The sequence below is a fragment of the Cotesia glomerata genome, linkage group LG7 (assembly GCF_020080835.1).
Source record: "Cotesia glomerata isolate CgM1 linkage group LG7, MPM_Cglom_v2.3, whole genome shotgun sequence".
Taxonomy (NCBI): Eukaryota; Metazoa; Arthropoda; class Insecta; order Hymenoptera; family Braconidae; genus Cotesia; species Cotesia glomerata.
Genome location: NC_058164.1, coordinates 20,075,609 through 20,089,447, shown reverse-complemented (window position 1 = coordinate 20,089,447; position 13,839 = coordinate 20,075,609). Strand labels below are relative to the sequence as shown.

Below are 13,839 nucleotides of genomic sequence, written 5' to 3'. Positions count from 1 at the left end.
TAAGTTGATAATAAAAATGTATATTGATAAATGTTTTAAGTATAATATTAAAAATAATTTTAATAATAAAATATTATGAATTAACATTGTAGCTTAAATTGAAGAATACAAAACAAAGTATTGAACGAGATTTATAACTACTAAAATAATAAACATTAGTAGGTAATTTTAATATAATAAAATTTTAATTTGTTTATTTAAATTGTAATATAAAATTTAAACTTGTTTATTTAAATTTTAAATAAACAAATTAAGATGTTAGATTAAAATTACTGACTAACATTTATTATTTTAGTCGTTATAAATCTCATTCAATAATTTGTTTTTTATTCTTCAATTTAAGCAGCAATGTTAATTCATAATAATTTATTATATTATTTTTATTGTTATATTTAAAGACTTTAACAATTAACAATTTTATTATTATCATATTAATTATCGTTTAAATCTATATAAATTTCACTTAGTATTTTTTTTACTCTATAAGTACTTTTTTTTGTTATATTTAACAAATTTTTTTTCTTTACTTTTTTGTTATTTTTCTTATGAAAAAAAAAATTTTTTATTGAACATTTCATAAAGTGGATGAAAACATTTAAAATATTTTTTGACATAAATTGATATACATATATTTAATAAAATGTAATCATATATAAATTATACTTATTACTATCATAATTAAATTCATTGTAATAAATTATTATTATATAATCATATATAAATTAAAAAAAACTGAAATTGGTTTTGCAGATCGCACTAATTTCCTTATGATATACGGTCTGCCATCTATCACATCTTTAGTGAATAAAAATTCGAAAAATACCTCGACATTCACCAGTACCGCCATCTCTTACCGCCAACAACATCTTATTTCAATTACTTACAATTGAATTATTTATAAAATTGTGACCCAATGTTTATTTAAAATTTCCTGCCGAATTTTCGGAATATTACAAATAAACAAATACTTATTTATGTTACAAAAATTGTTTAGAAGCGCTAAAGATTTCGGTTTTTACATTTTATAGACACAAATTTAAAATATTGATGAAATACTAATCACATATCGATCGATAAATAAATCTGTAATTTTTATTGCATAAAATTTACAAAATCAAATTCTTTAGCACATTATTATATTATTTTGAACATCCATGCAAATTTTCAGGTCATTATATTAAGAACAACATATAAAAAAATTTGTTTAAAAAAATTCATCAAATTGTCGGTCATAAATCTGCACCCGTGTCCCAAAAAAATCTTCGCTACGCCGTGGATGAAAAGTTCGTTTATATTTTATCAAACTAAGCATTGAGAAAAAAAACTACAGATATTAGAAAGAACAAAAATTTGACTTCTGTTTCATTATGTCTATTATCTATATAGACAGCATAAAAATAAAACATTCGATGAAAAATAAGCTCACTCACGCAACAGTGTTGAATTTTATTTACTGAGTAAATATTTTTTCATGGAATGATTTTGAAATGATCCCTTTCTTTTTATAAGCCCAACAAACTTTAAAAAAAAAGCCATTTTGTAAAAACAGAAGAAAAAAGTTTTTTATGAGATCTTTTATTGATAATACTGACACAATTATTTTTCCATTACACATCAAATTTTATCATTTTAACATTAGGAAGACATGAACGTGAATAAATTATTTATTTAAACAATTAAAAAATACAGCGGTAATTTGTACTGAATGAATTTTACGGTATCTAAACAATTATCTTATTGTTCATACAGTCTTGATTATAGAATCCAAGTAGAAAACATGAAATGATTTTTGGTGCATAAAAATTTTTACTCGGAAGGCTAAAAAAGAGCCGAGCTTGATAATTAATTTACTGCCTTTTCAGATATATTGTAGCTTACAAAAATTGACTACTTATAGTTAAAAAAAATAAAATGAAATAACAATTAAAAATATTCCTTAAACTTAAAAACTTAAGTTAATACATACATTATATATAGTATACATAAATTTATAGCCATTTTGTCTTAGTTCGGTAAATAGTATTCCCGAGGAATGTAATCAGTTTTAGGACTCCCAGGTTCGATACCCAGTAGTTCATCCATAAATGCAATATAAGTGATTGCAAGGCGTAAAGTTTCTATTCGTGAAAGTCTTTTTTCGTATGCGAATGTCGGTACCTGAAAAATTAATTTAGCAATTTATTTTTAAATAACAATAATTGTACATGGAAAAAAAAATTAAACAATAATTATAGCTTAGTTTTAAAAAATACTATTTCAAATGAAAAATTACAATCTATAGATTGTGATCTTGATCCACCATAATTTCCCGCATGAAAAAACTATATATGGCTGAACATATATGGAAAGTTATATGGGGAATATGTGATCATATATAGCGGCAAAATTATATATATGAAATAATAAATGTTTTTTTAATATAATGAAGATATATTTGATTCAATATAAGTTCAAATATATTAGTGCCGTATATTACTTAGTATATGTTATAAAATATACTATTATTATATAAAAATTACTTATATAGAAAACTATATAATAGATAAATATATTTTTCGTAAAATATATGTTGAGATAGATTATTACTGTATACTTTCATTTATAAAATTTCAATTATATGGAAATATATATTATTTTATTATAAAATACCATACATAATACCAGATATTTATGATATGTTGAAATAGGTCAAAACGGAAAGATTAATAAAAAAAAAAAAAAATTAATAGTTTGTCGTACATCTTAAGTTTCAAGAGCAACTTGGTCAATCGAGTTTACGGTCGAAGCAAATCTGAATTTCAGTAAATTAGTAACACATCACGAAATATTTTCTTTTTTTTATAACTTTTTTTCAGAGAATTATTTGGCCTCAGCATTCTATTGTAATTTTGGTACCAATGCCAATATTAAAATTATATTGAACATATAATTTTAAGTATATTTTAAATTATACTGAAAAATACATTGTTCTTATACTATTTATAATATAGTGTTGACTATAATATGTACGATATATTTAATCATATATAGCTGAAAATATAATTGAAATATATGTTATGAGTATAACATCAATAAATAATACTACATACATCATTATTGTATATATGAAACGGCAAAATTTTGCATATGGGTCCTTATATAATCACATATATTTTTATATATATATAAAATATAATTTTTTGTATGTGATGAAGGATATATAGCTTTTTCATGCGGGTTCAGAAATCAAACATGAATATATTCATTAGTAATTATAATTACTAATCAAATTAGAAAATAACATTAAACTGTGCTAATTTTCATTGAAAAATAGAAATTTGGTATGTCCTCAACTTTAAAATGCTTTTATAACACTCAGTAACAATTATAATCACATACAAGAAAATGTACTTTTGACTTTAATAATACTAACAACAACAACAAATACAAATTGAAAAATTCGACCTAAAATAGAAAATTAAAATATTTATTAAATATTATTGTTAGTAGCAGTGATAAATCGTAATTAGTTGTAAAAATTAAATCAGGACTGTAACAAATTGCATGCAAAGCAATAGTGAAAATTTCATTTGTTTGTTTAATTTTATTCAAGGTAGAGTAATTATTTTTATTTTAACGATTTAAATTTTATGTCTTAAGCTTTACAATAATTACAGGAAGTACTACAAAAATGACTGTCATACTAAAGAAATTACAGTGACGATTGAAATTTAACTTAGGTGATACAGACATCATCATGTCGGTAAGATAAATAGCTTCACCAGGAGGTAAAAATTAATATTTTAAATTATAAGCCCGTGAAAAAATTTTCTGACATGACCTAAATAATGCTAGTTTAGTTTTGGAAAACAATCTTAAGAAGAGACTTTAAGTTATAGTCATAGATGCAAGTCAAATTTTTTTACTTCCGTACAATATAAGAGTCTCAAAAAATTGGAACTTTGAAATTAAATTGTTCCAAAACTGTATTGTTAATTGCACTGTACTGTTGATTTTAAAATAATAATAGAATGCTTCTAGCGAAACAACTACCTCAATATTGTGTTGCAACAGAAACAAAGATTTCATAGAATTTAATACAATTTACAAAATTTGATAAAATCAATCATTCAGTAATCAATTATAATTTTATGGAAAAATTTTCTCCCATTGCAAAAAATGACACTTTTAATACGAATTTGATTACCTTTTTGCGTAATTTATCAAAAGCTTCATTCAGATTAAACATTCTCCGCCGTTCTCGTATATTAGCAGCTCTTCTTTGCGAAACTGAAGCAACCCTTCGGCGAGGTTTCTTTGATGATGATGTCGGTTGATTTGGCATCCGTCCATTGTGACTATAACGGCTATCAATATCTCTAATTATTTATTTAGTAAATTATTTGTCTCAATGAATACTTGGTAAAATTATTTAAAAACAAAACACCTTTGATGAAGCAGAGCACAAGGTTGGCGATAAAAACCATTGACGTGGTCGTTGACGTGTGATAATGATGGAGGTGGTGTTTGATAAAGAACTGAACTATCCCACATTGGATATGATGCCATCTCGCTTCCGACGTACTGCGACATTTCGCTTGTTATTATCTGTAATTATTGTAATATCAAGTAGTTATACAATAATAAGAATAGTCATTATTTATTATGAATTTATACCAAATATTCGGAATATTCCACGTAAATGGTCAAATTTAAACAGACGCTATGTAACAATAATAATAATGATAAAACAAGAATAGAAATGAAAAAACGAAAATTATACAATTTTATGTGATTACAGTTATACAAGGTGACGATAGTGCTTCATAAATGACAAAATTAAAAAATTACACTGCTAAATAATAAGAAGTTTATACTCTAGAATAGTATATTTTTAAAAACAGTATTAATAGTTTAAAATATCTTTATAGTATTCAATGAATTAGTAAAGTGTAGTCATTTTCGATACATATGTGGTAAATAAGAGATTTTGATACCCTTGAAATTGCGATTCGAGTTTAAAGGGATGCTGCATCCTTTCTGGGATCGAATACATCATTATACATGGGAGAAAAATTGTAGAAAAAATTAACATCTATAGTAACATCGTAATCTACATGGAAAAAAATAATCGGTAGAGGCTACCGATTGGCGATCGGTAGCAGCTACCGATTTTTTTCGGTAGAGGCCACCGATTTTTTCGGTAGAAGCTCCCGAAAAAATCGGCAACTACTACCGAAAAAAAATCGGTAGCAGATACCGATTATTTTCGGTAGAGTCCACCGATTTTTTCGGTGCAGGCTACCGATTACCACATGGAGAGAATGTTATGTTAACGGTAAACATCCTTATTTTGTAGCTTCTACTATGCAGGATGGTTATTAATTTTTGCAAAGTTAAGATGATAAATGCAACTATCCGGCGATTGTAATTAGTACAATCAGTATATATTAATTCCCAGAATTATGATAATACGGTTTATTATCTAGATGGTAACTTTTACCATCGGAGATAGTTAAAATCTTCATGATTGTAATCATATAAAAACTACACAGGAAGTATAAAAAACTAAACTTTTTCGATTTTAGAGTCAGAATATAATAACATTCTAATGTTTGACATAAGAGTGAGTATTGAAGAAAGTATATTTATACTATTAAGAGAATAACAAAAATTTTGTCTCCAGGATAGTCATATGATAAAATCGGGTTTTTTTCTAGTGTGATATAGTATCATTACAAAGGTCTTGACTTGAATTTGCGCCTTTTTAAGGTTTCATATCATTCTCATCGATAGTCAATTTATCATGATAAGTATTTAGGCTGCATTCTAAAATGCTTCATTTCTAGACACATAATGAAGAAATGACCTTTTATCTTGTTTACTATTGACATTTTTAAAGATATAAGCTGATCCCGACATTACACTCATCGAGACCTTTCATTTGAGTACCCACATCAATTTTTCATATATTTCATATCTTTATTAGGGGTGTGCGAATAGTGTTCGAATCGAATAGTACTATTCGATTCAAAATTCGAATCGAATATTCGAATAGTTCGAATAATTCGAATAATTCGAATAGTTCGAATAATTCGAATAATTCGAATAGTTCGAATAATTCGAATATTTCAAATAATTCAAATAGTCGTTTTCTGTCGATAAACTAACTAATTTTGGTGTAAAAATTAATTCGTTTTATTTTATTTGACTAAATGGAGTCTTCATAATTATTTGATAGTAAAATATGCTTATTATATTTTTCATAAATACTTCTTGGTGTATTCGGACCCCCTACTTCGGGGCATCTCGCCATTTTGACATTTTTCCAGGAAAATTCGATTTTCTTTTAAATGAGATCTACGACACGATGATTCAGACATTGAAAGACTGTAAAAGTCGCAATGAAAAGCGACAATAATTAAAACGTCGCATAAGCTTTTTAATAAAAGATTTTATAGATATAATATTTATCATATTTGTGAAATATATAAAAGATTAGTGTAAGTATTCGAATGAAGAGTCTCGATAAGTGTAACATCAAGATGAGCTTACATAATTAAAAATATCATCAGTGAACAAAATACAACGTCATTTCTCAATTATTGACATTTTTTTAAATGTAAGCTCATTCTAAAGTTAAGCTAGTCAAGACCTTCTATTTGACTACTCACACGAATTTTTTCATATTTTTTATATTTTTATATATATATTTCTTCTGTGCGTGTGTTTGTCACTGAACTCCTCCTAAACGGCTGGACCGATTCTAATGGAATTTTTTGTGTCTTCCGGTCGATTCCAGAATGGTTTAGATTCCCAATTCAGTCCACAGGAAACTGTTTATTTAATAGATTTTTTACTTATAAATTGTTGTTGACCTTGACTACCCACATGCACTTTTCATATATTTTATAAATATCATATATATAAGATTTATGAAAAAATTCATGTGCGTACTTAAATGAAAGGTCTCGATGAGTATAATATCATAATGGACTTATATTTACGAAAATGTTAATAATTAACGAATTATAATGTATTTTGTTAACTAATGATGTTTTTAACGATATAAGCTCATTCCGATGTTACACTCATCAAGAGCTTTCATTTAAGTACCCACATGCATTTTTGATATATTTTTCATATATACATTATATATATTACATATATGTAATGTATATAAATATATGAAATATATGAAAATTTGATGTGGGTACTCAAATAAAAGGTCTCGATGAGTGAAATGTCGAGATGAGCTTATATCTTTAAAAATATCATTAGTTGACAAGATGCAATGTCATTTCTTGATTATTGAAGGTTTTAAAGATATAAGTTCATCCCGATGTTACATTCATCGAAATCTTTCATTCGAGTACCCACTTGCATTTTTCATATAAGATATATAAAAAAATTCATGTGGGTACTCAAATGAAAGGTATCGATAAGTGTAACTCTAGGATGAGCTTGTATCGTTAAACATATCAGTAGACAAAATACAAAGTCATTCTTCAATTCTTGACATTTTTTAAGACATAAGCTCATCCTGATGTTACGCTCATCGAGACCTTTTATTTGAGTATGCACACGAATTTTTTTTTTTATATATTTTATATATTTTACAAATATGAGATGTATCATTTGAATAAAATATATGGAAAAATACGTGTGGGTATTCAAATGCAAGGTCTCGATAAGTGTAACTCCAGGATGAGCTTAGATCGTTAAAAATATCATTAGTAGACAAAATAAAACGTCATTTCTTGGTTATTGACATTTTTCAAGAAATAAGCTTATCCTAATATTACGCTCATCGAGACCTTTCATTAAAGTATGCACACGAATTTTTTCATATATTTTATATACCTATATGATATTTCTCATATTTGTGGAATATAAAAAATATGTAAAAATATTTGTGGAATATATAAAATATATAAAAAACTCGTGTGGGCTACATAAATATTACTGTAATGTAATATAGCTATAGACTTAATTTATTTAGGTTAAGAGAAAAAAAAATTTAATTAATTAATCTTAACTAGAAATAAAGCTATAAAATTTCCAAATGCAGTCTATATATTGACACTCCTTCAATGTCTGATCTATCAGGTCCGTAGATCTCATTTTTTAAAAAATCGAATTTTTCCGAAAAAATGTCAAATTGGCGAGATGCCCCGAGACGGGGAGTCCGAATATACCAAGAGATATTTATTACGAATAATAAGCAGACTTTACTATCGAATAATCATAAAGACTGTTTGAATTATTTGAACGATTCGAATTATTCGGACAATTCGAATTTTTCGAACTATTCGAATTATTCGAACTATTCGAATATTCGATTCGAATTCGAGGCGAATAATTCGTAAACTCGAATATTCGCATACCCCTAATATTTATATTAGACTGTTTCAAAAAAATCGACAATTTTATTTTTTCTTATTAATATTGAAAATATTGTTCGAAATGACGAAAAAAAAATCCTGTAAAAATTAGAGCTCTTAATATTAATATTAAGTTAAGAGGTGCCGAGTCGAAAATTTCAATTTCCCATTTGATTAACGTGGGAAAATTTTTTTTTTTTTACTTTGGAATTTTATAACTCTTTAACAAGTCATCGGACAACTTGAGTCAGAACATATTTTTGTAGGAAATTGAACGTTCTACAAAAAAGCTCTCTTATAATTTTTCGATAAACCGATGCGTTTCGAAGATATTCAACTTTAAAATATAATTTATAATATTTTCTCATTTTTTTCCAATTTTTTGATGAAACTATCAAGTTTATCAAAAAATTTTGTCAAATTTCTAATACCATCGTATCTAAATTTGTCAATAAATTAAAATTATTTTTTTTTTTTTTCAGCTAATAATTATTTTTATTTAATTTTTTAACTTCCCGCTAAGAAAATTAAAAATTTTCAAAAATCGGGAAGTTATTAGTTTCACCCCGTTTTTCAAAAATCGAGTTTTCAACGGATTTTGACGTTTAGCGGTCCTAGGAAGCTTCGCCGAATGTGTGTGTGTGTGTGTGTGTGTGTGTGTGTGTGTGTGTGTGTGTGTGTGTGTGTGTGTGTGTGTGTGTGTGTGTGTGGCCGTATGTAAACCTCTCATAACTTTTGAACGGCTCGACCGATTTCATCGCGGTTGGTGCCATTCGAAAGGGCTTGACCAAACTTAGATTTTGAATACACTTCCAATTTGGACTTGTAGATTTTGATAAATCTTAAAAAAACTACAAAAAAAATTTTTTTTATATGTGGTTTTTTTGGAATAACTTTTAAACGGCTGTGCCGATTAATTTCAAAAACTGCTCTTAACATCAAAATTTCAATATCAGCTCTTAACATCAAAAAACCACGTCAGCTCAAAATGACACGAAAATTATATTTTTGAGCTCGAAGAGCTCAAAAACGTAGTAAGTGCAATTTGGAGCGCTTAAGTATGAAATTAGCGGGAAATTGCAGGAATGGCCCTTAGGGTCATCCGTTTTTCTAATTTCTTTTTCTTAACTTTGTGACATTAGAGTAGTTTTAATATAATTCTGAAATATTTTCCTGGACTTTTAAACGAAAAAATTTTCTTTTGGTACAACTCGTAAAAAAACTGATGACAGCTCCAAAAATTCTCTATAGTCACTCCTTGGATGATACTTCTGCAAAGAAGTTAAAATTCAAAATATTGATTAATAAACTGTTATTTTAAACTCGTCGAAAAGAAAAGAAATGATGAATGAAATTGAACCAAAATACAAATAAATTTTGAACCGATAAAGAGAAAAGTAAAAAATCTCCATATTTTAAAATTCTTTTTCTATCATTTTAAAGTCAATAAATTATTCAATCAGCAACTAACATAAAATATTTGTGAAAAACTTGAATTAATATATATTTTCTTCATCTAACTCTAACAATTCTTCATATGTTAGAGGTTTTTGTGGAAAATTATCAATAAATCCACGCCGACCTGATGATTTCTGAGCTAACAATAATTCATTTCCCTCTTCACTTAAGATTTTGGCTGCTATCTTGTGAGCAATATTAAATAACTCATTCAACTTATTCTTATAAACAGTTTAATTTTTGATTTGCGTGGATGATTGTTTTCGTCTACAACTATGCTGCAACTTTTCCACTTTTCGAAAATTCTCAATAACTTATTGATGGCATTTAAAGTTTATGAAGTAGGAATTTGGGCCTTTTTTCATTGTTCTTGAACCTCGGTCACAGTAAATAAAGCACTTTCTTCAATACTACATTTTTGTACTTTATGATTATAGAAAAATAAAACTAAAACGTCCCTAAAAGTTGGAAGTTTACGTCCAACAAGACCACTTATTGGAAAACCAATTAAATAAACTTCTTTATCCATTTTTTATAATCAATTTCATCTATTCGAAAAAGTACTCAGTTACGAAATAAATTAGAGAAAAATAAATATCGGTCAACAAATAATTGGACAAATAACACATAAAAAAAGAATTCTAGGATAAGAACTAATTAATTACAAAAAAATGAATTTAAAATACAAGCCAAAATATTCAAAAAAAACAATGATAAACTATAGCAACAATAAAAGTCCGAATTTGGAGGTAAGAACAATGGGTAATTATTACCCAAATCAAAAAAGCTCGGTTAGAACGTCGAGTCGCGAAACAATTAGCGTTGCAGTGCAAGGTGGTTAGATATTAAGGGAGGGGGCGTTCTTGAAGCATTTTTTATGGTATGGTAGTAGTGAAGTTAATTAAGAACAAATAGTACAACCGATGTCTTCTTTGTTTCGCGCTTCGATCATTTTAACTGTGAAACTAGCTTCGATATAAATAATAAAATTATATTAGCACATTTTTATTTAAATAATAAAATTAATTGCATAAATTTAAAATATATAATATTATGAACTTATAAAATCCAATAAATAATGGATAAAAATAATTTTTAGTTGAAAAAAAAAAAATTTGAATTTATTGGCAAATCAAGGTACGATAGTATTAGAAATTTGACAGTTGAATAAAAGAAAATATTAAAAAGAAAACATTATAAATTATATTTTTAAGTTGAACATCTTCGAAACGCATCGGTTTATCGAAAAATTATAAGAGATCTTTTTTGTAGAACGTTCAATTTTCTACAAAAATATGTTCTGACAACTTGTCCGATGACTTGTTAAAGAGTTACAAAATTCCAAAGTAAGAAAAAAAAATTTTCCCACGTTAATCAAATGGGAAATTGAAATTTTCGACTCGGCAGCTCTTAACTTAATATTAATATTAAGAGCTCTAATTTTTACAGGATTTTTTTTTCGTCATTTCGAACAATATTTTCAATATTAATAAGAAAAAAAAAAATTGTCGATTTTTTTGAAACAGTCTAATTTATATATTATACATATATATATATATACAGCATATATATATATATATATATATACTGTTATATATATATATATATCAAAAAGCTGCATGGGTACTCAAATGAAAGCTCTTGATGAGTGTGACATCAGGATGAGCTTACATCTTTAAAAATATCAATAATTAAGAAATGACCTTGTATCTTGTAAACTATTAACATTTTCATTTGAGTACCCACATCAACTTTTCATATATATTTTTATATTTATATATATATATATTCACATACAAAATAATTAAAAAAATAATTTTTTGGGACTTGGATGATATATTTCTCGGTTAGTTTCTAAACAGAATCTATACCGATTTTTTCGATTGCGGCTACCTAAAGGTATTTAATTTAATAAAAATTTATAATCAAAAAATACCTAATAAATACTCCTCATTTTTAATATTTTGTATTTAAGTAAGTGTTATTTGTATCTCAAATGAAGTTCCTTTTTTTGATTCATTAAGAAGTGAGAATTTAACTTCTCGTTAAGAAGATAAGACATTTTCAAAAATTGGTAATCGGTAGCCTGCACCGAAAAAATCGGTAGCCTCTACCGAAAAAAAATCGGTATCTGCTACCGATTTTTTTCGGTAGCAGCTACAGATTATTTTTTTCCGTGTAGGACCAGAATTTCAATACGGTTATTTTGATAATTTTACATTTTAAAATTGATGATGCTAAATCGTAAAAATTTAGATATTTACTACTTGTATAGGCATTTTTATGATGTAATATTGTAAATTTAAAAATGTAAAATTATCAAAATAACCGAATTGAAATTCTGGTCCTGGATTATGATGTTACCATTATAATTTTGCCTACAATTTTTTTTCCGTGTACATTGTGATTACATCAAAATCTTAAGCTCGTATTGCAAATCCAAGCGTACCAAAATCCCTCACTTTCCACATATATGTATATAAAAAATAGCTATTTTTACAGCACACCATTGCATATTATAATTAAAAATCGCTATGATAACAAAAAACACACAATCTTTTTGGTAATTTTTTTTTGTTCAATTCTACACTCTTTTTTTATCGATTAGGATTCTATGTTATGAATAAGTTGAGTTGATCATGCAGATGACATAATTTGAAAAATAATTTTAACCATACCGATCTGAATGATTGAAATTATTCTGACGAATATATTCTATAAGTTCCAATAATGATTATTTTCTTGGCATAAATTTTGTAAGTAATTCTTGTTAAAATTTTATTTGCTGACGTTCAAAAAAATAACTTCATTCAAAAGAAAAAAATTTGAACCAATATTTAAGATTCTTAATTCACAGATTTTTTTCTTGTTAATAAAGTTAATTTTATTTGTTATTTTTCAAAAATATTTCAAAGCAGTGCTTTCCATCAGCCACTAATGTCTTTCGATACTATATTTATAATATGAGTTTTCGTTATTTTCAAAACCACATTCAAAAGATTCAATCAATAAATTTTATTTTATAGTTTTATTGATTAAATTGTTTAAATCTTCAAAGTAACACCGAAACTTTATCCACAATTGTTAAGATGAATAGATAAAATAAATTATCAAAATAGAATGATGATGCTTACTGGTGCTTGATTTCCGTTAATTTCCCACAACGGTTCGTTGTAGTTCATATCCTAATAAAGAAATAAATTTTTATCTACTTTTGCTACTTAATAAAAAAATCACAGCACTTGTTACACTTATTTTGCTTGATAAAAAAAAACTACTTCACTAAAAAAACATTTCACTAAAAAAGGTACTTTATAAATAATTGTGGTTTTGAGTCCAAAAAAATGTGGATGTTTATTAGATAATATTCGATATGAGAATGAAGAGCTAGAGATTATCGACGGATCAAGACGCGGACTCTGCGGTACTGTTATCAATTGTAACCACGCCTACAATTGTTCTGATTCGTAGGTTTAAGGGTGTTATGAACTTGAATTATTTTGATTGGCCACACTATTAAGCGAGGGTGAAAACGCCCTTGCTTTTTTTCCTCAACATTCATTTTTTTACATATATTTCATGTTTATAAATGAAACTCCAAAGTTAGAAAAAATGATTACTAAAAATTTTTATGTATGATAAAATATAAATTTTTTTAATAAAAGTTTTTAATTTTTTACTTTAATGATAATAAAATATTTTAATAGTGAAATCGTTGTAGATAATAAGTAAATTATTGGAGCGATAAATATTCCTATAGACACGCGTCGCTACAAGATATCAAATTAAAAAATGAGAGAGTAGATTTAAAACATATTGTTGGCTGTCGATAGAGGATCAGGGTAAATGGTTTATAAGCCAGAATCAGAGCTAATCCAGTTAGGAGGGTAAGTGGGTAATGCCAAATAAAAAGGGAGCGAACTGTGACGGATCTCTTGTTATTTGAATAGCCAGTTATGGAATTAATTAAAGACGTATTAGTCAAGTGACTCGTCTGCGACGAATCGACTTTGATATT

At 26.5% G+C, this 13,839-nt stretch overlaps 1 protein-coding gene across 4 annotated transcripts; it reads right to left on the bottom strand.

Moving 5' to 3' along the window:
* Positions 1-1,578: 1,578 nt before the first annotated feature.
* LOC123269217 (protein Fer3) lies at positions 1,579-13,309 on the bottom strand. Of its 4 annotated transcripts, none has more exons than XM_044734816.1 (4): positions 12,956-13,309; positions 4,427-4,563; positions 4,187-4,358; positions 1,579-2,157 (listed from the first exon to the last, which is right to left on the bottom strand). In XM_044734816.1, exons 1-4 carry the CDS (start codon positions 13,001-13,003, stop codon positions 2,005-2,007), a joined length of 510 nt encoding a protein of 169 aa, XP_044590751.1. In that variant the 5' UTR covers positions 13,004-13,309; the 3' UTR covers positions 1,579-2,004. The 4 variants fall into 4 exon arrangements, with proteins under 4 accessions (XP_044590751.1, XP_044590752.1, XP_044590748.1 ...); XM_044734817.1 differs by having other exon boundaries at positions 4,187-4,346; positions 12,956-13,304; XM_044734813.1 differs by having other exon boundaries at positions 1,580-2,157; positions 4,427-4,587; positions 12,956-13,282.
* Positions 13,310-13,839: the final 530 nt, after the last annotated feature.

Coding starts and splice junctions, on each gene's coding strand:
- LOC123269217 (XM_044734813.1), bottom strand. CDS start 13,003: ATGAACTACAACGAACCGTTGTGGGAAATTAACGGAAATCAAGCACCA. Junction 4,588..12,955: donor TTAACGGAAATCAAGCACCA/GTAAGCATCATC, acceptor CAATAATTACAG/ATAATAACAAGCGAAATGTC. Junction 2,158..4,186: donor TTGATAAATTACGCAAAAAG/GTAATCAAATTC, acceptor TTAATTTTTCAG/GTACCGACATTCGCATACGA.